This window comes from Schistocerca nitens, chromosome 2, assembly GCF_023898315.1.
Source record: "Schistocerca nitens isolate TAMUIC-IGC-003100 chromosome 2, iqSchNite1.1, whole genome shotgun sequence".
NCBI classification, from domain to species: domain Eukaryota; kingdom Metazoa; phylum Arthropoda; class Insecta; order Orthoptera; family Acrididae; genus Schistocerca; species Schistocerca nitens.
In genome coordinates this window covers 1,086,105,506-1,086,128,932 of record NC_064615.1, presented here as the reverse complement: position 1 = coordinate 1,086,128,932, position 23,427 = coordinate 1,086,105,506, and the positions used below count along the sequence as shown (strand labels likewise).

Sequence of the window (23,427 nt, the reverse complement as noted above, 5' to 3'; positions counted from 1 at the left end):
AATGGACAGTGTCTTGAAAGGAGGATATAAGATGATCAACAAAAGCAAAACGAGGATAATGGAATGTAATCGAATTAAATCGGGTGATGCTGAGGGAATTAGATTAGGAAATGAGGCGCTTAAAGTAGGAAATGAGGCGCTTAAAGTAGTAAATGAGTTTTGCTATTTGGGGAGCAAAATAACTGATGATGGTCGAAGTAGGGAGGATATAACATGTAGACTGGCAATGACAAAGAAAGCGTTTCTGAAGAAGAGAAATTTGTTAACATCGAGTATAGATTTAAGTGTCACGAAGTCGTTTCTGAAAGTATTTGTAGCCATGTATGGAAGTGAAACATGGACGATAAACAGTTTAGACAAGAAGAGAATAGAAGCTTTCGAAATGTGGTGCTACAGAGAAGTGCTGAAGATTAGATGGGTAGACCACATAACTAATGAGGAGGTATTGAATAGAATTGGGGAGAAGATAAATTTGAGGCACAACGTAACTAGAAGAAGGGAATGGTTGGTAGGTCATGTTCTGAGGAATCAAGGGATCACCAACTCAGTTTTGGAGGGCAGCGTGGAGGGTAAAAATCGTACAGGGAGACCAATAGACGAATAAACTAAGCAGATTCAGAAGGATGTAGGTTGCAGTAGGTACTGGGAGATGAAGAAGCTTCCCCAGGATTGAGTAGCATGGAGAGCTGTATCAAACCAGTCTCTGGACTTAAGACCACAACAACAACAACAACGAAAAATATAAAAAACCGCACAAGTGCGAGTTGGACTCACACTCCGACATTTCCGCACAAACGTAAGGGTGAAAATTATTTAACTATATGAAATAAAATCGTCGTAACTTCTGAACAGTTTGCGTTAGAACGTTCAATCTGTACGGTTGGCCGTGTGTCATGATGGGAATTAGTACGCTCATTATGGTTTGCTTTACGACGAAGCCCACTTTCATTTGGATGGGTTGGTCAATAAGCAAAACTGGTGCATTTGGATAACTGGGAATCCACATTTCGCGATCGAGAAATCTCTTCACCCTGAAGGGGTGACTCTGTGGTGTGTAATGTCCAGTCACGGAATAATCGGTGCGATATTCCTTGACGGCACGGTGAGTACCCAACTAACTGTACGTGAAGGTTTTGGAAGATGACTTCATCCCCATTTTCCGGAGTGACCCTGATTTCGACAAGATGTGGTTGATGCAAGGCAGAGCTCGAGCCCATCGATGCAAGTGAACATTTGATGTGCTGGAGGAGCACTTTTGGGACTTCATTCTCGCTGTGGGGCACCCAGAGGCCTCTGGCATCGGCCCCGAATGGCCTGCATATTCTCCGTATCTCAACACATGCAACTCCTTTTTGTGGGGCTGTATTAAAGAGAAGGTGTGCAACAATAACCCCAAAACCATTGCTCAGCTGTAAGCAGCCGTTCAGGATGTCATCGAGAGCGTCGATCCTCCGGCACTTCTTCGGGTCATGTAGAATTTCGCCATTCGTCTGCGCCACATCATCGCCAATGATGGGAGGCACATCGAACATGTCATAGCCTAAATGCGAATATCTGTAACGACGTTAACATATTGAATAAAATACATGCACGCCGTATTTTGCAAGTAATTTACGTTTGTTTTTAAAAAAAATTCAGTTATTGCCTTCCTGTATACAGGGTGTTACAAAAAGGTACGGCCAAACTTAAGGAAACATTCCTCACACACAAATGAAGAAAAGATGTTATGTGGACATGTGTCCGGAAACGCTTAATTTCCATGTTAGAGCTCATTTTAGTTTCGTCAGTATGTAGTGTACTTCCTCGATTCACCTCCAGTCGGCCCAATTGAAGGAAGGTAATGTTGACTTCGGTGCTTGTGTTGACATGCGACTCATTGCTCTACAGTACTAGCATCAAGCACATCAGTACGTAGCATCAACAGGTTAGTGTTCATCACGAACGTGGTTTTGCAGTCAGTGCAATGTTTACAAATGCGGAGTTGGCAGATGCCCATTTGAAGTATGGATTAGCACAGGGAAATAGCCGTGGCGCGGTGCGATTGTATCGAGACAGATTTCCAGAACGAAGGTGTCCCGACAGGAAGACGTTCGAAGCAATTGATAAGCGTCTTAGGGAGCACGGAACATTCCAGCCTATGACTCGCGACTGGGGAAGACCTAAAACGACGAGGACAAAAAATGGTTCTGAGGACTATGGGACTTAACATCTATGGTCATCAGTCCCCTAGAACTTAGAACTACTTAAACCTAACTAACCTAAGGACATCACACACATCCATGCCCGAGGCAGGATTCGAACCTGCGACCGTAGCAGTCGCGCGGCTCCGGACTGAGCGCCTAGAACCGCTAGACCACCGCGGCCGGCCGACGAGGACACCTGCAATGGACTAGGCAATTCTTCGTGCAGTTGACGATAACCCTAATGTCAGCGTCAGAGAAGTTCCTGCTGTACAAGGTAAAGTTGACCACGTCACTGTATGGACAGTGCTTCGGGAGAACCAGTTGTTTCCGTACCATGTACAGCGTGTGCAGGCACTATCAGCAGCTGATTGGCCTCCACGGGTACACTTCTGCGAATGGTTCATCCAACAATGTGTCAATCCTCATTTCAGTGCAAATGTTCTCTTTACAGATGAGGCTTCATTCCAACGTGATCAAATTGTAAATTTTCACAATCAACATGTGTGGGCTGACTAGAATCCGCACACAATTGTGCAATCACGTCATCAACACAGATTTTCTATGAACGTTTGGGCAGGCATTATTGGCGATGTCTTGATTGGGCCCCATGTTCTTCCGCCTACGCTCAATGGAGCACGTTATCATGATTTCATACGGGATACTCTACCTGTGCTGGTAGAACAAGTGCCTTTACAAGTACGACACAACATGTGGTTCATGCACGATGGAGCTCCTGCACATTTCAGTCGAAGTGTTCGTACGCTTCTCAACAACAGATTCGGTGACTGATGGATTGGTAGAGGCGGACCAATTCCATGGCCTCCACGCTCTCCTGACCTCAACCCTCTTGACTTTCATTTATGGGGGCATTTGAAAGCTCTTGTATACGCAACCCCGGTACCAAATGTAGAGACTCTTCGTGCTCGTATTGTGGACGGCTGTGATACAATACGCCATTCTCCAGGGCTGCATCAGCGCATCAGGGATTCCATGCGACGGAGGGTGGATGCATGTATCCTCGCTAACGGAGGACATTTTGAACATCTCCTGTAACAAAGTGTTTGAAGTCACGCTGGTACGTTTTGTTGCTGTATGTTTCCATTCCATGATTAATGTGATTTGAAGAGAAGTAATAAAATGAGCTCTAACATGGAAAGTAAACGTTTGCGGACACATGTCCACATAACATATTTTCTTTCTTTGTGTGTGAGGAATGTTTCCTGAAAGTTTGGCCGTACCTTGGTGTAACACCCTGTATAGACAAAATGGTTCAAATGGCTCTGAGCACTACGGGACTCAACTGCTGTGGTCATAAGTCCCCTAGAACTTAGAACTACTTAAACCTAACTAACCTAAGGACAGCACACAACACCCAGCCATCACGAGGCAGAGAAAATCCCTGACCCCGCCGGGAATCGAACCCGGGAACCAGGGCGTGGGAAGCGAGAACGCTACCGCACGACCACGAGATGCGGGCCTGTATAGACAGTTCATCCATCCAGGGAATCGATGATGCAGGCGATTTTCATCTGGTATCTATATCAATACTATCAAGATATTGGTTCCAGGCATTCCAAGACTCTCGAGATCTTAGCCGTAATTTCGCATTCGCTATTGTAATCTGTAGTTTATTTTATTAATTTTAGAATTTTATTAACGTTCTATGCTGACAACTGCAGATGCGTTGACTTCGTCTGCTCTCGTCCCTGTCACGATTACTGATAAAATTTGACGGAAGTCTCCAGAGAAGGGCTATTGTTGTTACGCAAATGTCGAATTGTTCTGTGGAATGCTTCAACGGATGTTTTATGGTCCATCGGTACCTCATACTAAACAATGGAAGTGCGATCTTCAATCAGTTACCAGCATTACTTTGCTTTGAAGATTACAGATGCCATACGTGTCGCACGCATAAACCGTCAGGTACTGTTTGTATGCAGTGTGAGCAGCTCGTAAAGGGCCTGCGATGTTATCGCCGGCGTGGTGCGGTAGTCGAGTGGCCTTTTGCCTATCTCTGCTCGATGGCAAAGGCATCATTTTCACAGTGACAGGAGACTTCATCTCAGCGTAGCTCAGCCAAGTAGCACTAAATATTTGTAAATTATATACATGGGCCTTCCTAATGAATTAGTCTGCCTGCTACTGAAAACCAGATCAAAATTCCTGCAGTAGATCCTAAGATTCTTTACGTATTACGAATGCAGTCTAAGTTTGTGATGGAAAAATGTGATATTTAACTAATGTGATTACAGATGAACAATTTTCGTGTTTTTTTTTTCTTTATTTGTACTGTGATACCTCGCTTCTTGTCAAATTTCATGATCCTGGGTCAACTAGAAGTATCCTACAGGTTTTAATAAGCGCCTTTGCAAGAATAAAAAAATGAGCGTATCTGTTGACTGTTGACAAGTTCAAAGTTTTCTGACCGTCAAGGGAGTGTACACCTTAGTATGTACATAAATTTTAACTTTATACATCTTGAAACTTCCCCTTCTTAACAATTATACAAGACTGTGCTTAAACTGACACACAATATTTTTAGCGCAACGCAATCTGACTTTCAAAATTCCCTACGAAAGAATGGCCCTGACTAACATTAAACTATACCTTTCACAAATCACTTACCTCACAAAAATCTTGGTTACTCGAACTACTGCAATACAGCGAGCGCCACTACAGGCAGCTAAATAAAAGATTCAAACTACTGAAGGCACTAACTACTGATAGGCATAGTTAGCAAATGAAAGATTTTAATAGAGAACAAACAATGTATTTACCTTAATAATGTTGAAAACTCATAATATACATAACAGATCATTGTATATCTTACAAATTTCCAAACTCCGCCATCTCTCTCCCCACATCCACCACTGCTGGCGGCTCACCTCCAACTGCACAACGCTACGCGCTGTTAACATCCAGCTGCCGCTGCCCAACACTACGATGGCAGACAACAATGCAAACTAGCCACAGACTGCACACAGCACAGCCAGTGATTTTCATACAGAGGTGGCGTTACCAATAAAAAAAACCTAAACAGCCTACTTACATAGCCCCCATGCTCCCCACAAAAAAGTTTACAAATTGTTTTGGGCAGAGGCCAATAATGATTTGATAAAATTTTTCATAATTACAATAACAAAGAAATCAAATGCACACACTTATTGATACAATGTTGGTCAAAAGCTAAAATGTTCTCACAGTCCATAAAGACAGTCCTGATCGTTGAATTGCAGTGTTTTTCTCAAAGTCTGAGCAGTAAAAGAAAATGCGCACAGAAGTAGTGGATTTCCATGCAGTCTTGAAGAAGTAGTGTTGTCCTTCCAACGAAAAGACAGTACTGACTCTTGACATGGAGACAGATATTGGTCCACAACAGAGCAAACCCACAGAAGAGTCAGTCGAAATTTTGAAGAGTATTGGTAGGTAGGTCATCACAGAGCAGACCCACTGTATTCCTGGTAGAGATTGTGGTATTGGTGGACCACCAGAGGTGCAGACCCACTGCAGCCCTTGTAGAAATAATGGTATTGGTGGGTCATAAAAGATGCAGACCCACTGTAGTCCTTGTAGAGATGGCCAGCAGCCATCCGTTGTGACTATGCGGGTGCACAATCACCATTGACGAGTCTTGCGGATAATATAGCAAGTGCTTAACCACCACTTGTGCACTCACAAAGTTTTTGGAATTGTCCTTAGAACCAGCAATGCTGTTATCCAGTCCCTTGCTGAATTATTAATACACATGCAAACACTATCAGTCCCTACTTCTCACATATTGTCCATATACTATGACCAACAGAAACGTGTGCAGTGAAATGTAACTTACAAGTTAATAATATGATGAACTGGTGTCAATTACAATTTTATAACATAAGAATACAATTACAAAGGTACAAAATACATCATTAAAGAACATAAAAATACAGATAACATTTGTAGTACAGGCTTTACAACAGAATAGAAATAAACATATACATCAATGTTACAGGAATTATGAGATAAGTAGATACATAAAAGATCAGAATAAATTTTGAAACATCAACTTCACACATGAGCATTAAAACAAAACAGAATAAATAATGTCTAAGCATATTTACAAGGTAAATAACATATTATTAATGCCAATTATATTTCAGGATAACAGTATTCCTCATCATAGTGAATGTAGCTTAGTATTAGAAAAATTCTACAACATAAGTCTTATCAGATAAACATATAAATACAGGAAAAACATAAATACCCAAGGGTACACAAACATATAGCGGAATAATACAAGGAAAGGACAGGGTTTGTTTTACTGCAGTATTTTACAAACAAAACTTTCTTTACTTCTCAGAGATCTCCCGTCGTTCTTCATTATTTCCAAAAGTCCTATCTATACCTGCTTTCTGTACTTTTCTCGTATAGCCTCTCAGTGCATTTCTTCAAATTCATCGCAACTCATTCTCTTATAGGCTACCCCCTCTTAAGCTAACTTAAACCTACTGAGCTCAGATATATATACCAGCAGCACATAAAACAATTAATACCAACAGCAATGAAAAAAATGGAAATTGTCAAATCAATTGCAATATTACGACTAATATAAGGCAATGAGCAGTAAACAAGAAAAATAAATCAGTAGTAAACTGGCTTAGCAGAGTAACACAAAGTCAAATTCAGTAACACTATGCCTGGCAAACAGCAGCTTATATCTAAACATGACAAAGTTCAAGCAGAAAAAATATTACACTAAAAATGGCCATGTCTAATACCTATGTCACATCTTAACACTAGAGTGATGCATCACAATTTATTCTACAAAAGAAATTACCAAGTACTTGAAAAGAAAATTCTGTATGCAATTCCTGTGAAGGGAAATGTCTTTTCGTGCTCCCTCATTTTTTTAAAAAAAAATTATTATTTACTCGATCTGTAGACAGAAAATATTTATATTAGTACATCTATAAAATTTTATTTTAACTAATGCTGCAGTGCAGCTAGAAACTAGATATCAAATGAAATAAGCAACTATGTACAAAGCAAAGCATAAGAACATCGTTCAATAGCCATGTGACATTTCATAAGTAGTAAAAAAATATCTCATCTAGAAAGACAGTAGTCGTAATCAGGTGTGTAGACAAACTATTTCTTGTCATTTCATTAGGCATTTCAGTAAATATCAGAAAGTACGATATGTTTCCAAGTAATGAGCGTGTTGTATTTGCGATGCTTTCTACAAAGGAACGTCAGTAGAGAGGATAATGGCCTCCCTTTTTTTTTCCACCTGTACCTCTGAAAGGGGCACACACTAATGGCTTTCTTTTTTTTTCCAGGCGACTGTCGCCCAGCTGGGTGCCCACGATGCATTACGTGCAGGTGGTCACTTAACTTTCTTACCGAAATATTTACGACACCAGTTTCCACTACAGTGACAGTCTCATATAAAAATATTTCACAGGTCGAAAATTTACGTTGCAAATGTGTAGAAACAAAATCCTATGAATATAACAGTGTGCAAAAAATTTTCGTCGGCATTGTGATACATTCACGCAGGTACATACATTTCATAAACCTTAAAGTACGATCCTTGGTTTCCAACAACCTTTTTCACAAACCAGAGTCCCTAACCACTACTCATTATTCCTTACCTTATTCGTCGACACTTCTTCAATATTTTATGATAACAGATACGTAGCATACTCAAATAACTCATATAGCATCAGCTTATTGATCATAAACATACCGCAACAGCGTAATACATATCATCATCGTAATAATAACATCATAAAACCTCAGCCAAATCTCAAAATCGTCGTAGCTTCCTCCAATAGTTTCAAAACCTAAAAAAAATTCTCTGCTCATTTCAGAAGTGTCATCTACCTGAAACGTACTTTAAAGATCATGCTCCCTTACCAAATACATCATTCAAAGCTCTCATAGTATCACAATGGTTCCGAAAAAGTATGAACAGTTCATAAAGCACAGACAAAATACAGTTTCATAAGTGTGAAGTTATCCAACTGTGTAATTGCGAAAAGATCTGTCACTGATGTAGTAAAAAAAAAGTTTATCTCTCAGTTAAATGATCAGATAGCTGTGTAATTTGTGTGTTAGAGAAATATGGTACCGATGTGTAAAATTGTATAAGCAAATACCTTATCAGCTAGGGCTCCTTGTGCTTGCCAAACACACGATACACAAAGTAAGCGTGTACCCCCCTGAGGATTAATGTAATTATACCCTCAGGTGTTACAGATTATTGCAATGGAATAAAATGTATCACGGAAAACTTTCTTTGTAATTCAAAAACCTTTAAAAATAAATGTTTTAAGTATAAAATTAATCACTCAAATACATGTACTGTAGCGCTAAACTGTGCGTCTTGTTGTAAGATAATCTCTGTGGAAGTGTCGTAGTTGTCATCCTCTGAAAGCTAAGTTCTGCAGAAGTCAATGTACTTACCTCATGATAAACAAAAGTGAAATGCTTTGCGTGTAGATATCGTAGTTATTACGCTTATTGCCATGATGAAGAAAGTACTGTGCTGTAACGTATTGTTGTGCTACGGAAAAGGCAGTCTCATTGTAGCTATACCACAAAAGTTACTACTAAAACATGTTTTACTTTCCAGAAGAATTCAGAAAAACTGTGCAGATATAAAGCAGATACAGCACAAAAGCAACAATGTAAATTGTGTCACACATTAGTAGCGTCGTGATATAATTGTGTAGCTGTCAAAGAAACCAAGTGCTAAGTCATCTTTAATCCCACAGAAAGTACTTCAAGTAAAGAATGTCTTTTCAAGTAAACCAAAATGTCGCATGAAAATCTCATTAGCAGTGCCGGTATATGTCCTAAGTATGTGAGCCTTATAGTCGTTACGTAATCGTGCAACTAACAAGCAAGAATGTACACACAATAACACTGTGTCATCTGTGCACAATAACAATGCATTCGTAATTTCTGTTTAAATAAGTTCTCTTGGTTCATGACTGGATATTTAACTTCAAACATTGTTGCATGTTAACAGATTCTAAGTCTGACAAGCATACTAGTAATGTAAAGTGAAAAGTTATATGGCAAAGACAAAGTTAGAAAGCAGATTATCTCTCAAGAAACGGTTTTACGTGTGAAATATGGTGTAAACCTTTACTCTTCCTAGTACGCAGACTTTCAACTGAAAAGCAATTATCATGTTTTATACGTCGGTAAAGAATACTGGAATTTTTCTCAAGGTTAGCGTCTACGTTATTTTTCCCTGAGCCAGCGGGCGCACGCGGCTGCCTCCGGTGCGAGTCATTGTCTGTTTCTTTGTTGGCGCGCGTCGTTACTGGGATTAGGAGACCTAACTTCTACAAATTCGCCTTGCCGAGAGGGCCCTGCCCTGTTTAAATCCCGCCAGTTCTGATGCAATTCAGGTCTGTTGTTACGAATATATCGTCTGTCGTCATGTCGGTAGGTTCCGTAGTTTCTTCCTTGTCCGTCACGTGGTGGAGAATTTCTCCCTGAATCGTAGCTGTGCGCCGAACTGTTGCGTCTGAAGTTATTCTGTCTCCCTTGATAATAATTGTTTTGGTTCCCATATTGTCTGTTTCCATGGTAATCTCTATCATATTCACTACTATGAAAGTGCGATCTTTCTCTGTACCTATTATTCTGCCAACGGTTGTCATATGGGTGGTGTCTTTTTTGGGCACGATTTGTGTTGTCAGAATAGCCTTGTCGCGTCCAGTTATTATTTCTTTCATCGTGGAATTGCGACGGATATGACCTGTAATTGTTGTGTTCCTGTTTCCGCTTTCCGCGATTGTCAGTGTCAATTTCTAATTCTTGTAAGAGTCCCTGAAAAGCTTCAATGTCGTCTTTGCAACGTCCTGCCAAAATAATATGTCGTAAATGTTCAGGCAATTTGATTAAGCAAATGCGGATGAGTTCTGAGGGGCTGTATGGGTTTGACAGGTACTGATTCTTCAGCAACATGTCTTCTAAATATTTCACAAGACTGGAGAATTCAGATTGTTCGAAATGTTTCATCATTATGATGCTATGTTTTACTCGGTCTTGTGTGGCTTGAGACCAATATGCTGAGAGGAAGGCATGATAAAATTCTCCTTCACTGTGACAATCGTGAATGACCGATCGCATTCTTACAGCTGGTTCATTCTCTAAGTAGCCACACATAAATTCTAATCTGTGTTCTAACGACCAGTTGGGAGGAAAACAATGAGAGAATTGATGGAGCCACGCTTGTGGATGAATGTCGTTGCCGGAATTCTTAAATGTTTTGAATTTACGTGTAGTAATGAACAGCTTATAGTCAGAATCATCGTGTCGGCGAGTAGCATATCGGTCATTGTTACGTCGTGTCGGCGGTTCCATTTCAAAATTCGGTGCACCTTGCCAATTTCTTTCATAACTTCCGAAATGCGCTGTGTTATTATTTTGTAGCTGTTCCGTATTTCTATGTCCCTCTTCCCGTATTGGAGCGCGAGTGTCCTCTGAAATACGTAATTCTTGTATTACCTGTGTCAGCTGATCTTGTACTTCCCGGATTTCTCTTTGGTGTTGCGTATTAATTTGATTCAGATTTTGTTTCAGTTTCCTAATTTGTTCGCACTCTTCTGTGTCATTAAAGACTACCGGTTTTGTGTCATTCAGATTATCATCTACCTTCGTAGATAAATTAGTGAACTGATCCGAAAGTTCGGCTACTTTCTCCGATAGTGTACTTATTTCCTCAGTGTGTTTTTCTGAACCAAGTTTCAGAGTATCTACTGTGTCCTTTAAGTTTTCCTGAGTTTTTGCAAGTTGTGTAACCGAATCAGTAGATGCAACTGAGTCAAATTTAGCTTGCAAGGTCTCATGATTTTCATGAACAATAATTTGCAGTTCTTTTATGGCTGCTTCGTGATTATGTAATGCATTTTCATGCCGCGAAAAAATAGGTTGAAAATGCTCACAAATTTGTGTTTTTACGTCATTACAGACTTTTTGACATTTCGATTCAATGTTATGTAACTCAGTAGTTAAATCTTCACGTGTTTGTTCAAGCGTATGTTCCACTGAGTCTAACTTCTGAAGCTTTTCTTCCATTGCGTCTAACTTTTGAAGATTTTGTTCCATTGTGTCTAACTGTTGCTGTGTTTGTCTCTGGTGTTGTTCCATTGTGTCTAACTTTTGAAGCTTTTGTCCCATTTGTCTCTGATTTTGTTCTATTTGTTGCATTAATTGCAATAATAATGTATTGGTGTCTGGAATCTGTTTCTCTATGCTTTTTGGCAGTGCATTTTCACCGGCAACATTCACATTTTGACAAGCAGAAAATGTGTCTTGACTCATTTGAGAAAACGGTGAGGACCCAAAACCTAAGTCTACAGTATTTGCAATATTGTTTTCTGTCATTTCGGATTCCTGAGGCGAGCTGTTGCCGACCGATCGATCGATAATGCTTCCCTGTACACTAATTGTTTCACTGTCTACACCATTGTTTGCAGCCCGCTCCATTTCCCTATGCACAATTACCAAATTACTACTTTGAACATCAGTTAATTCATTACTCGGTGGCGCTAACACACTGCTTTCGTTTTCACTGTAATTTCTCAGTTTACTTTGGAGCCTAGTATTACGTTTTTCACACGCCATTATTGTCACAATATTTCACACGATAACACAGAAAAGCACAATTTGAAGAGCAAAATAAGAGAACACATTAACATAAGACTGAAAATAATATCTAGTTAATTGCAGCTGCGAAATACTTGGTGCAAATCTACATGCATGCCACAACTGTTTTACTGTACAACAATGAAAGACTGCAACTACAAAGGAGATTTTCTCTACAATTACGCGCTAGCAATAAACAAAAGCTATACTAATTACACAAACTACAAGAAAAAATCAGAAGATTCCAGTGAGGTATCCTGGTAGGGTCGCCATATGAAACTTCCCCTTCTTAACAATTATACAAGACTGTGCTTAAATTGACACACAATATTTTTAGCGCAACGCAATCTGTCTTTCAAAATTCCCTACAAAAGAATGGCCCTGACTAACATTAAACTATACCTTTCACAAATCACTTACCTCACAAAAATCTTGGTTACTCGAACTACTGCAATACAGCGAGCGCCACTACTGGCAGCTAAATAAAAGATTCAAACTACTGAAGGCACTAACTACTGATAGGCATAGTTAGCAAATGAAAGATTTTAATAGGGAACAAACAATGTATTTACCTTAAATAATGTTGAAAACTCATAATATACATAACAGATCATTGTATATCTTACAAATTTCCAAACTCCGCCATCTCTCTCCCCACATCCACCACTGCTGGCGGCTCACCTCCAACTGCGCAACGCTACGTGCTGTTAACATCCAGCTGCCGCTGCCCAACACTACAATGGCAGACAACAATGCAAACTAGCCACAGACTGCACACAGCACAGCCAGTGATTTTCATACAGAGGTGGCGTTACCAATAAAAAAACCTAAACAGCCTACTTACAATCTACTCGTTCCTGAGAAAAAGGTGCCTTAAAACAGTCGGAGAGACAGAAAACTACAGACACAATAGAGAAAAAGTGGACTGATGTTTTACGGTCATTTCATTCCCACGAATGGAAAAAAGGGTATACAAGAGAGTTTTTGAACGTATCAATTGAAAAAAAAAACCTAACGGTGCTTGTGGCTCAAAGAAATCAGAAATGATGTGAAGGAGATGAAGATTGAAGAAAATGAGGTTCTGAACAGAGATGTATTCAGAAGAAGGTTTTAGATTCCCATCTCCTGAGAAAACCAAAAAAGAAAACTGGAGCGATTTGATCAGAAGTTCCAGAACAATAGCACCCTCATCGAATGAAACATTATTGGGGAAATAAAGTTAAATCTGAAGTAGTTAGATACGCAGTCCACAGGCGGCTCAGATCGGTACAGGAAAAGTGATAAAACCAGTGTAAATTCCATATCCAAAAGCTTTAGTTGTATATATATTTATTTTTAAACAGCATAAACTTATTTTAATTCTTTCTGCAGGACATCGTTTTCTGTGAGCGGTTTGAGATGTAAAGGACAGAAATTAAAGAGCAGAAGTGCAACAGTTGCCGCAGAATACACCTATGTTATTCTGAAACAAGAGCTTGGCGTGTAATGCAATAAAATGTAAATTGCATAATTAGGATAATGGCGTGAATGAATGATTTGTAAGAAAAACGAAGGTGGATCTGATTTCACCAAATTTTTGTAGACGTATATATGTGTGTGTATTAAACCGGGGACCTAGAAACGACAGAGAGGCTTCGCCCCACCATAGCGCTCAGTGATTCACAACCCCACAACAGGCCACAGCAGTCCACCCAACCCACCGCCGCCTCATACCGAACCCAGGGGTGCTGTGCGGTTCCCCCCCCCCTCCCCCCATCCTCCTGCCCCCCCCCCTCCTCTCTCAAAATGTTTGCGTCATAAAATAATTATGGTGTACACGTATGTGGAAACGGTGTGTGCCCAGCAATCGCCGACATAGTGTAACTTAGGAGGAACAGGGGGAACCAGCCCGCATTCGCCAAGGTAGATGGAAAACCGCCTTATAAACCATCCACAGACTGGCCGGCACACTGGACCTCGACACTAATCTCCTGGGCGGATTCGTGCCGGGGACCGTCACGCCTTTCCGCCCGGGAAGCAGCGCGTTCGACCGCGGTGCTAGCCGGGTGGGCATTGTAGACGTATCTTTATACGTAGTAAAATTAAATAAAAAATACAACACATATTATATCCCTCGCTTTTTTAAAGAAAAAGTCCGCTATTACACCAAATAATACTTTACTCTCTGTTTCATTGTCATAGGGATTCGCAAAACAGTCTTTTAAAGTAAATTTACTCTGTAATTTTTACAAAATTTTCTCAATCGTTTGCTTTCCTCGCGCGTTTGTACTCGTGATCTCATTGCAATTTGCGATGTGATTCAAGATTTCTTCAGAAAAAGAATAGATGGTCCAGATGGCTCTGAGCACTATGGGACTCAACATCTTAGGTCATAAGTCCCCTATACTTAGAACTACTTAAACCTAAGTAACCTAAGGACATCACACACATCCATGCCCGATGCAGGATTCGAACCTGCGACCGTAGCAGCAGCGCGGTTCCGGACTGAAGTGCCTAGAACCGCTCGGCCACAGCGGCCGGAAAAAGAACACGGAGCAAAATAGACAACTGTGACAGGAATTTCTGGGGTACCCCAAGGAACTGTGATAGGACCTTTACTGTTGGGGGTTATGTTGTTTGGGGAAAGAGACCAAACTGCGAGGTCATCGGTCTCATCGGATTAGGGAAGAACAGGGGAAGGGAGTCGGCCGTGCCTTTTCAAAGGAACCATCCCGGCATTTTCCTGGAGCGATTTAGGGAAATCACGGAAAAGCTAAATCAGGCTGACCGGACGCGGGATTGAACCGTCGTCCTCCCGAATGAGAGTTCAGTGTGCTTACCACTGCGCCACCTCGCTCGGTGTCCTTTACTGTTTACTCTGTATATAAATGATCCAGTAGAAGGCGTCGGAAGCTCTTTAGGGCTGTTCGTAGATGATATGATTGCCTTTAAAACGTGGCAGCGCCAGAAGACACTAATGATGTGCAGAGGGACCGGCAGAGGACTGCTGACTGGTGCAGGCTCTGGCAGTTTACCCTGAACCTAAATGACATATGGCGCATTCATAGGAATACAAATCCGCAGCTGTATAGCTACACCATTGATGACAAATTGCTGGAAGCAGCACCTACAGCAACATGTCTGGGAGTAAATATCCAGAGTGACTTCACATAGGATGATCACATAAACCAAATAGTAGGAAAAAGCAGTTGCGAGATTGAGATTCGTGGGAAGAGTAGTATGAATTACACTTCCTTAACTGTAATTCATCTACAACTCACAGCACTGCAGAGATGCTCAAAAAAATCTCCAGTGCCAGAGGCAACAAGAGAAGCGTTGTGCAACGCGGGGAGAAAGAGTACTTTGCAGGAACAATGGGACAACGTATTACTTCCTCCCATGTAAGCCCTGCGACATGTCCACAACGAGAAAATACGAGAAACATTTAATACGAAGGTTCACCGACAAATATTCTTCCCCACGACCCATTAGCGAATGCAATGAAGAAGGGGAGATCAGTTAGTGCTACCAGAAGCTCCCTCGGCCATACACCGTCATGTCGATTGCGGAGTGCTGATGTAGACGTAGATTACGGTGCACTGCTGCTAGAAAGGGAGCAAGTTCTTCAGCATACTCCATGTAGAGTTGTGTACAAATCCCATCGGGTCCAGTCGTCTTTCTTATTTTGAACGATTTCAGTCGATTTTCTTTCGACGGTCACATTTTGACATTGTTTTGACGATTTAAAAGATCAATCACAGTGCGATATTCTGCAATGAAATAGTTTTCGAAAACGGAATTTAATATTTCTGCCCTCTCTCCGTTATCCTTCGTTCTTTTTTTAATCTTTGTCGCAATCACTTTTTTATGATACATTCACAACCAGTTTCGGCCTTCACTGGCCATTTTCAGATGCTGCAAGAGAGAACAAAAAAAAATGGTTCAAATGGCTCTGAGCACTATGGGACTTAACATCTGAGGTCATCAGTTCCCTAGAACTTAGAACTACTTAAACCTAACTAACCTAAGGACATCACACACATCCATGCCCCAGGCAGGATTCGAACCTGCGACCGTAGCGATCACGCGGTTCCAGACTGAAGCGCCTAAGACTGCACGGCCACAGCGGCCGGCAAGAGAGAACAGAAAAGCTTAAATTAACACCTGAAACAAGTGCAATTATTTTCACTAGATCTACTTGTCAGCTTAGTAAAGTGCAATTAACATGCCGCCCACATGCTTGATACATATCGGCGGTATTTGATGAAAAAGTATTCATGCGTTGTCAACTATTTTAAAATCAGAAATCGGGGAATTATGTACATTCAACCATGTGTACTTTTTCTTCCCCAATCTTTGCTTGCGTCCTCTATAAGACAATCTTCACTCGTAAAAACGGTAAAATATGACACTTGTTACAATTATATGCTTTCTATCCCGCCTGGACGTCGGCGCGTGGGTCTGCTCCTGAAAACTGAAGGGTAGGCCGAATGTAGGAAGCTAGAAGGAGCAGGTGAAGTATTACTCTCGATACTGCAATTAAAGTAAAAGTGGATTTACTATATCACGACACAATATTAACTTGAATACATAACTTCGTACTGAGGAGCACGTAGGTGCGAAGCCGGATGTATTAAAGCTAACACAGTCAAAGTCTGTAGTGGCTTGCCCACTGTGAAAATGGAACAGTGTTAGTTGGTCGTCTACTCGTGAACAAAATGGGCAGAATCTGGAGCGGCGCTCGTAGAGCTGCACAGCGCCGGCTAGAGGGCGCTGTGGTCGGCGAAGACCTTCCACTCTCGTAGTACCAACCTAAGAGCTTGCACCTACGCGGTGGCATCCAAGCTATCGATACCACAATATCTCAATCAGTTATTCATCAAATATGAAATTAAATTCAGGTCGTTAAAACAGTAAAACCTATTTAGAACAAAGTAAGATCTTTTTGGCATATTTTTCAATGCCCAGTGGCGCTACACTTCGGGCTGCTAGATGTTTAGGCCACTGCACATAAACTTAATAGAGCCGACACGGAATGGACGACCAGGGAAGTTGGTTATTGCAGCTCGCTGGTACTCTCCTCCCGGCTGCAAGGTTCTTACGTTAGACGTGTAGATTTTAGCAAGCGCAGAAGCTATCCGGACGGTTCAGTGCGACACGCTTGCCTTTAGCAAAAAGAGTGGGGAAGGAAAAGTACACTTGGTTTCTGATTTTATGTTTAGCTGACACCGCATGAACACTTGTTCATCAAATGCCGCTCAAAGATACGAACCATATGCATATTAACAGCGCTTTACGAAGCTCACAAGTAGTCCTAGTGACTATAATTGCACTTGTTTCATGTCTTAAGATTTTCTATTCTATATTGTAGCATCTGAAGATGGTTATTGTAGTGTGAAACTGGTTATGACTAGGTCATGAAAAAGTGACTAGCCACACGGTCTTGGGACGTCTTGTCACGATCCGGGTGGCTCCCCCCCCCCCCCCCCCCCCGTCGGAGGTTCGATCCCTCCCTCGGGCATGGGTTTGTGTATTGTTCTTAGCGTAAGTTAGGGTAAGTAGTGTGTAAGCCTAGGGATCTATGACCTCCGCAGTTTGGTCCCATAGGAACGTACCATAAATTTCCATATCTACAAAAAAAGTGACTGTGTTAAAGACAAAACAAAAAAATGAATAAAATATTTTACAATATCTCAACGTCTTTTCAAAAGGAGTGTCGGTTTTTCCAAAATCCTTCGTTCCGATATGATTATGATGTCGAAGTGTGTGCTAAGATGACTTTGACCCATTTACTGAGATAACATAAGGTCAAAACTTATCAGGATTTTTCATGGAATTTTTGGTAGATAAACATTTCGGTTTGTATCGCAAATATCCTGCCTCTAGCTGAAGTTTACATGATACATAACCTCCACCACAAACCGTCAGCCGGCTTCCGTAGTATTGATGAAGATGCATTACGTATGAAGTTAACAAAAATCTGGATAAATCAGCTGTATCTACAATTTGTTTTATAAATCATTCAAGCCATTAACCTAAATATCAAGTTTCTTTTTCTTACTGTGCACTGTTGTTAGAAATGGAGCAAGTACTTTAGCGTGCTCTTTACAGAGTTGGCTAGGAATCCCATCAGGTCCAGTCGTCTTCCTTATTTTGAGCGATTTCAGTCGATTTCCTAACCCACGGTCAAATTATTTCTACAGCTGTCAATTTGACGTTGTTGTCACGAGTTAAAGAATAAATCACTGTACTATATTCTGCAATGAAATATTTTTTGAAAGAGGAATTTACTATTTCTGCCTTCTCTCTGTTGTTCTGGGCCTGATGGGATACAGTTCGATTGTACACAGAATACGCGAAGGAACTTGCCCCCCTTCTTGCAGCGGTGTACCGTAGGTCTCTAGAAGAGCGTAGCGTTCCAAAGGATTGGAAAAGGGCACACGTCATCCCCGTTTTCAAGAAGGGACGTCGAACAGATGTACAGAACTATAGACCTATATCCCTAACGTCGATCAGTTGCAGAATTTTGGAACACGTATTATGTTCGAATGTAATGACTTTACTGGAGACTATAAATTTACTCTGTAGGAATCAGCATGCGTTTCGAAAAAGAGGATTGTGTGATACCCAGCTCGCGCTATTCGTCCACGAGACTCAGAGCGCCATAGACACGGGTTCCCAGGTAGATGCCGTGTTTCTTGACTTCCGCAAGGTGTTCGATACAGTTCCCCACAGTCGTTTAATGAACAAAGAAGAGCATATGGACTATCAGACCAATTGTGTGATTGGACTGAAGATAACATAACGCAGCGTGTCATTCTCAATGGAGAGAAGTCTTCCGAAGTAAGAGTGATTTCAGATGTGCCGCAGGGGAGTGTCGTAGGACCGTTGCTATTCACAATATACATAAATGACCTTGTGGATAACATCGGAAGTTCACTGCGGCTTTTTGCGGATGATGCTGTAGTATATCGAGAGGTTGTAACAATGCAAAATTGTACTGAAATGCAGGAGGATCTGCAACGAATTGACGCATGGTGCAGGGAATGACAATTGAATCTCAATGTAGACAAGTGTAATGTTCTGCGACTACATAGAAAGAAATATCCTTTATCATTTAGCTACAATATAGCAGGTCAGCAACTGGAAGCAGTTAATTCCATAAATTATCTGGGAGTAGGCATTAGGAGTGGTTTAAAATGGAATGATCATATAAAGTTGATCGTCGGTAAAGCAGATGCCAGACTTAGATTCATTGGAAGAATCCTAAGGAAATGCAATCCGAAAACAAAGGAAATAGGTTACAGTACACTTTTTCGCCCACTGCTTGAATATTGCTCAGCAGTGTGAGATCCGTACCAGATAGGGTTGATAGAGGAGATAGAAAAGATCCAACGGAGAGCAACGCGCTTCGTCACAGGATCATTTAGTAATCGCGAAAGCGTTACGGAGATGATAGATAAACTCCAGTGGAAGACTTTGCAGGTGGGACGCTCAGTAGTTCGGTACGGGCCTTTGTTGAAGTTTCGAGAACATACCTTCACCGAGGAGTCAAATGGTTCAGATGGCTCTGAGCACTATGGGACTTAACATCTGAGGTCATCAGTCCCTTAGAACTTAGAACTACTTAAACCTAACTAACCTAAGGACATCACACACATCCATGCCCGAGGCAGGATTCGAACCTGCGACTGTAGCAGTCTCGCGGTTCCGGACTGAAGCGCCTAGAACCGCACGGCTACCGCGGCCGGCTCACCGAGGAGTCAAGCAGTATATTGTTCTCTCCTACGTATATCTCGCGAAGAGACCATGAGGATAAAATCAGAGAGATTAGAGCCCACACAGAGGTATACCGACAATCTTTCTTTCCACGAACAATACGAGACTGGAATAGAAGGGAGAACCGATAGAGGTACTGAAGGTACGCTCCGCCACACACCGTCAGGTGGCTTGAGGAGTATGGATGTAGGTGTAGATGTAGATGTAGATGTATCTTTAACTTTTTTTTATATAAATCATTGCCGGCTGGAGTTGCCGTGCGGTTCTAGGCGCTACAGTCTGGAACCGCGAGACCGCTACGGTCGCAGGTTCGAATCCTGCCTCGGGCATGGATGTGTGTGATGCCCTTAGGTTAGTTAGGTTTAAGTAGTTCTAAGTTCTAGGGGACTGATGACCTCAGAAGTTGAGTCCCATAGTGCTCAGTGCCATTTTTTTTTATAAATCATTCAAGCCATTAACCTAAATATCAAGTTTCTCTTTTCTTAATGTGAACTGCTGCTATAACTGGAGCAAGTTCTTTAGCGTACTCTTTGCAGAGTTGGCTAGGAATCAGTTCCAGCCGTCATCCTTATTTTGAGCGATTTCAGTCGATTTCCTAACCCACGGTCAAATTGTTTCTACAGATGTCAATTTACCGTTCTTGTCACGATTTAAAGAATGAATCACTGTACGATATTATGCAATAAAATATTTTTTGAAAGATTAATTTACTGTTTGTGCCTTCTCTCTGTTATTCTATAATTATGGCCATGAAGAGTGTGAACAGATGTCTTTGATCTGTTTACCGAATTAAATTAAGATCAAAACTTATTAGGATCTTCTGGCAGATCGGTAGCCCGAATTTTCGGTTTGTACTTTAGGTAATACGACACGTTGTGGAGTGTTGGACAGCAGCTAGCTGTCGTAGTTTGTGCGCGCCTTTCTGAGCGGCTGTATTAGTCGGGTGTCTGTCCTTTACAGGCCCGGAAGCACTGGCGCGGGGCCCGCAGCCCGACCGCTCCGCCACAGAAGCCGCCCAGAGCAGCCTCCAGCAGCCTCCAGCAGCACGGCAGCGACGCATCCAGCAGCTGCCGGGGAGCCCCCTGTTGCTGTGGCACGTCTTTCTAATCAGCCCAACCTCCCACTGGCAGTCGCTCTTTACAACGGTAGCGCGCCGGCCGCGAGGTACGTGTGACTGATCCATCATCATTACCGGCCTCTTCTGCGGCGCAGCGCCCACCGCAGGGAGCCCGCAGGAGCTGTTTGTGTCGGCGAGGCAGCCGAGAACAATATCATCACCGCGGCGGGATCCCAGTGCCGGCAGCACGAGTACTATTACGGCGGCGCATTAAGTCATTAGCGTGTAGTACCGCGTCGCTGCTCTCCTTCGGCTCTCTAGCGCCGCGTCTGTAATGAACACCGAAGCGAGCGCGGTGGAGGACGGACCTGGCGACTTCTGGAAGAAGAACAAGAACCTGGTCAAGGTGCTGGTGGCGACGGTGGTGCACCCGGCGTCCAGGCTGGCGGCCAACTACACCAAGAACGCACTGCGGGAGGCGTGCGCCCGCGTCGTGGACAAGCTGCGCGTCTCGGCCGAGCAGATGGTGCTCCCGAAGAAGGCGCGTCGTGCCGACGCCGAAACGTCGGACGCCGAGGAAAAGCGAGCGGAGCGGGAGGCAGCGCCGTCTGTGACGTCGGCTCCGTCGTCAGCCGCGTCATCCTCAGCCGCGTCGTCGTCGACGTCGTCAGATTCTTCCTCTTCGTCGTCGTCACCGTCCACGGAGACCCCCACGTCACCAGCGGACGACGGCCATCGGATGTTGGTGTACTTCCAGCAGCCGCCGCTCGTACGCTGTCGACTTAGCGTCGCCCTGGAAGAAGGCTGGCTGTGAGTACACTGGTTTTCATTTCGCTAAGCCCGTTTCACTCAGAGTAAGATTTCGTATAAGTCTGCTAGGTGTGCGCTTGACTGTTGTCTGGCAAGGAGTTCAGGTAGCTACAGGGTGTCCAGAAAAGGGCTCCCTGATTTCAATATTAAATATCTCGAAAACAAAGATCGATAGAGGAATACAGTAGACGGTATGTTTATTGTGAAAGCTGTAAGAAGTTTATGGAGCAGTTTGAAATAATAGTTACAAAAACTGCGTAGACGGGACGGACGAGGTTCTCCTCACTCGGCTTCGTGTAGGCCACAGCCCTATGACGCATGGCTTCCTGCTCCGGCGAGAGGACCCTCCAATGTGTGGTGCTTGTGGCGTCCAGGTCACTGTGCGCCACGTTTTATTGGATTGCGTTTTATTTTCTGACCAGCGGGCTGAGGATCACTTGCCGGCGGATCTGCCACCTATTTTAGTAAATACTCAAACGAATGTGGTTAAGGTTTTAAAGTTCTGTGACTTGTCCAATGTTTTTTACCAAGATTTTAGGGAGAGGGCCTTAATTTCTTCACAGGGCGACTGGCACGTCCATATTTTATGTAAGTGGCCAGTCGGTGACAATTTCCTGCGGCATCCTTGATGCTCCTTTCTCGTTTTCCTTACGTTTTATTTTCTTATACAACGTTTTTCATCTTGATATTTTTTCTGGCAGATTAAAACTGTGTGCCGGACCGAGACTCGAACTCGGGACCTTTGCCTTTCGCGGGCAAGTGCTCCACCAATTGAGCTACCGAAGAACGAGTCACTCCCCGTCCTCACAGTTTTAATTCCTCCAGTGCCTCGTCTCCTACCTTCCAAACTTTGCAGAAGCTCTCCAGCATACAACGTATATATGCATGTAAATATATACAATGTATATATGTATGTAAATGTATACATGCATGTAAATGTATATATGCAGGAGAGATTCTGCGAAGATTGGAAGGTAGGAGATGAGGTACTGGAGGAATTAAAACTGTGAGGACGGGGAGTGACTCGTTGTTCGGTAGCTCAGTTGGTAGAACACTTGCCCGCGAAAGGCAAAGTTCCCGAGTTCGAGTCTCGGACCGGCACACAGTTTTAATCTGCCAGGAAAGATTTATATCAGCGCACACTCCGCTGCAGAGTGAAAATTTCATTTTGATTTTTCATCTTTTCCCGCTTTCTTTGCGTGTATGCTTCCATTTTACTAAATTTGTCCACATTCGTTTCTTTTCATGTGTGTCAGGGAGCGGATGACCTCGACGTTGAGCGCCCGTAAGCCCCAAAACACACACACACACACACACACACACACACACACACACATACAGTCAACACTATCCATGTATTTCTCGTACCTTTTCGGGTGTATTCATCAAATGCAGTTGGCGTCAACGATACAAATATAAAGGGTAGAGATTCCCCTACCACTCAAAGTACAGTAGTTGCTGCTACGAGATGGATTACTTGCTCGCTGTAGCTATACAGATTCGTCATGAGGCCAAATAGGATTGGATAACACTCCGACAAAAACAGATTGGAACACAAATTATAAAGAATTTACAGTGCTTTATTAAAAGAAGTTTTACAGCACTGAACTGAAATATGAATATCATGCGTGGCCATTTAGTTCAATATTCCCTACCACTGATCTCTGTTTAAGCACTGTTGTAGTCCGAAATCCACTTTATAATGACTCACATCACTTGTATGACGTCCAGTTTGGCTCTTTTTGACGGCAGCTGTGGATGAGACCTGAGACAGTCGCTGATACTGTCTGACGATTGTTTTGAGGTGCATGGTGAGTGGAGACGTGTCTTTACTTGTATTCAAGACTGGTGGATGGATGTCCACTTGGGAACTAATTGTGTGACTTACGGAGGATGCACATCGCAATCTTTGTAATACATTAAATGTACTCGCAATTGCGAATATGCACAACTATCAGCTGTAGAATGGAA

At 42.4% G+C, this 23,427-nt stretch overlaps 1 protein-coding gene across 1 annotated transcript in view; it reads left to right on the top strand.

The window, feature by feature from the left end:
- The window catches only part of LOC126235562 (zinc finger CCHC domain-containing protein 10-like), a 101,895-nt gene extending 80,435 nt beyond the window's left edge, over positions 1 to 21,460 (top strand). Inside the window, exon 2 of the mRNA XM_049944280.1 lies at positions 20,550 to 21,460. Coding sequence (XP_049800237.1) covers positions 20,981 to 21,460 — 480 coding nt within the window. The 5' untranslated portion in view covers positions 20,550 to 20,980. The remainder of the gene's footprint in view (positions 1 to 20,549) is intronic.
- The last annotated feature ends 1,967 nt before the right edge of the window (positions 21,461 to 23,427 follow it).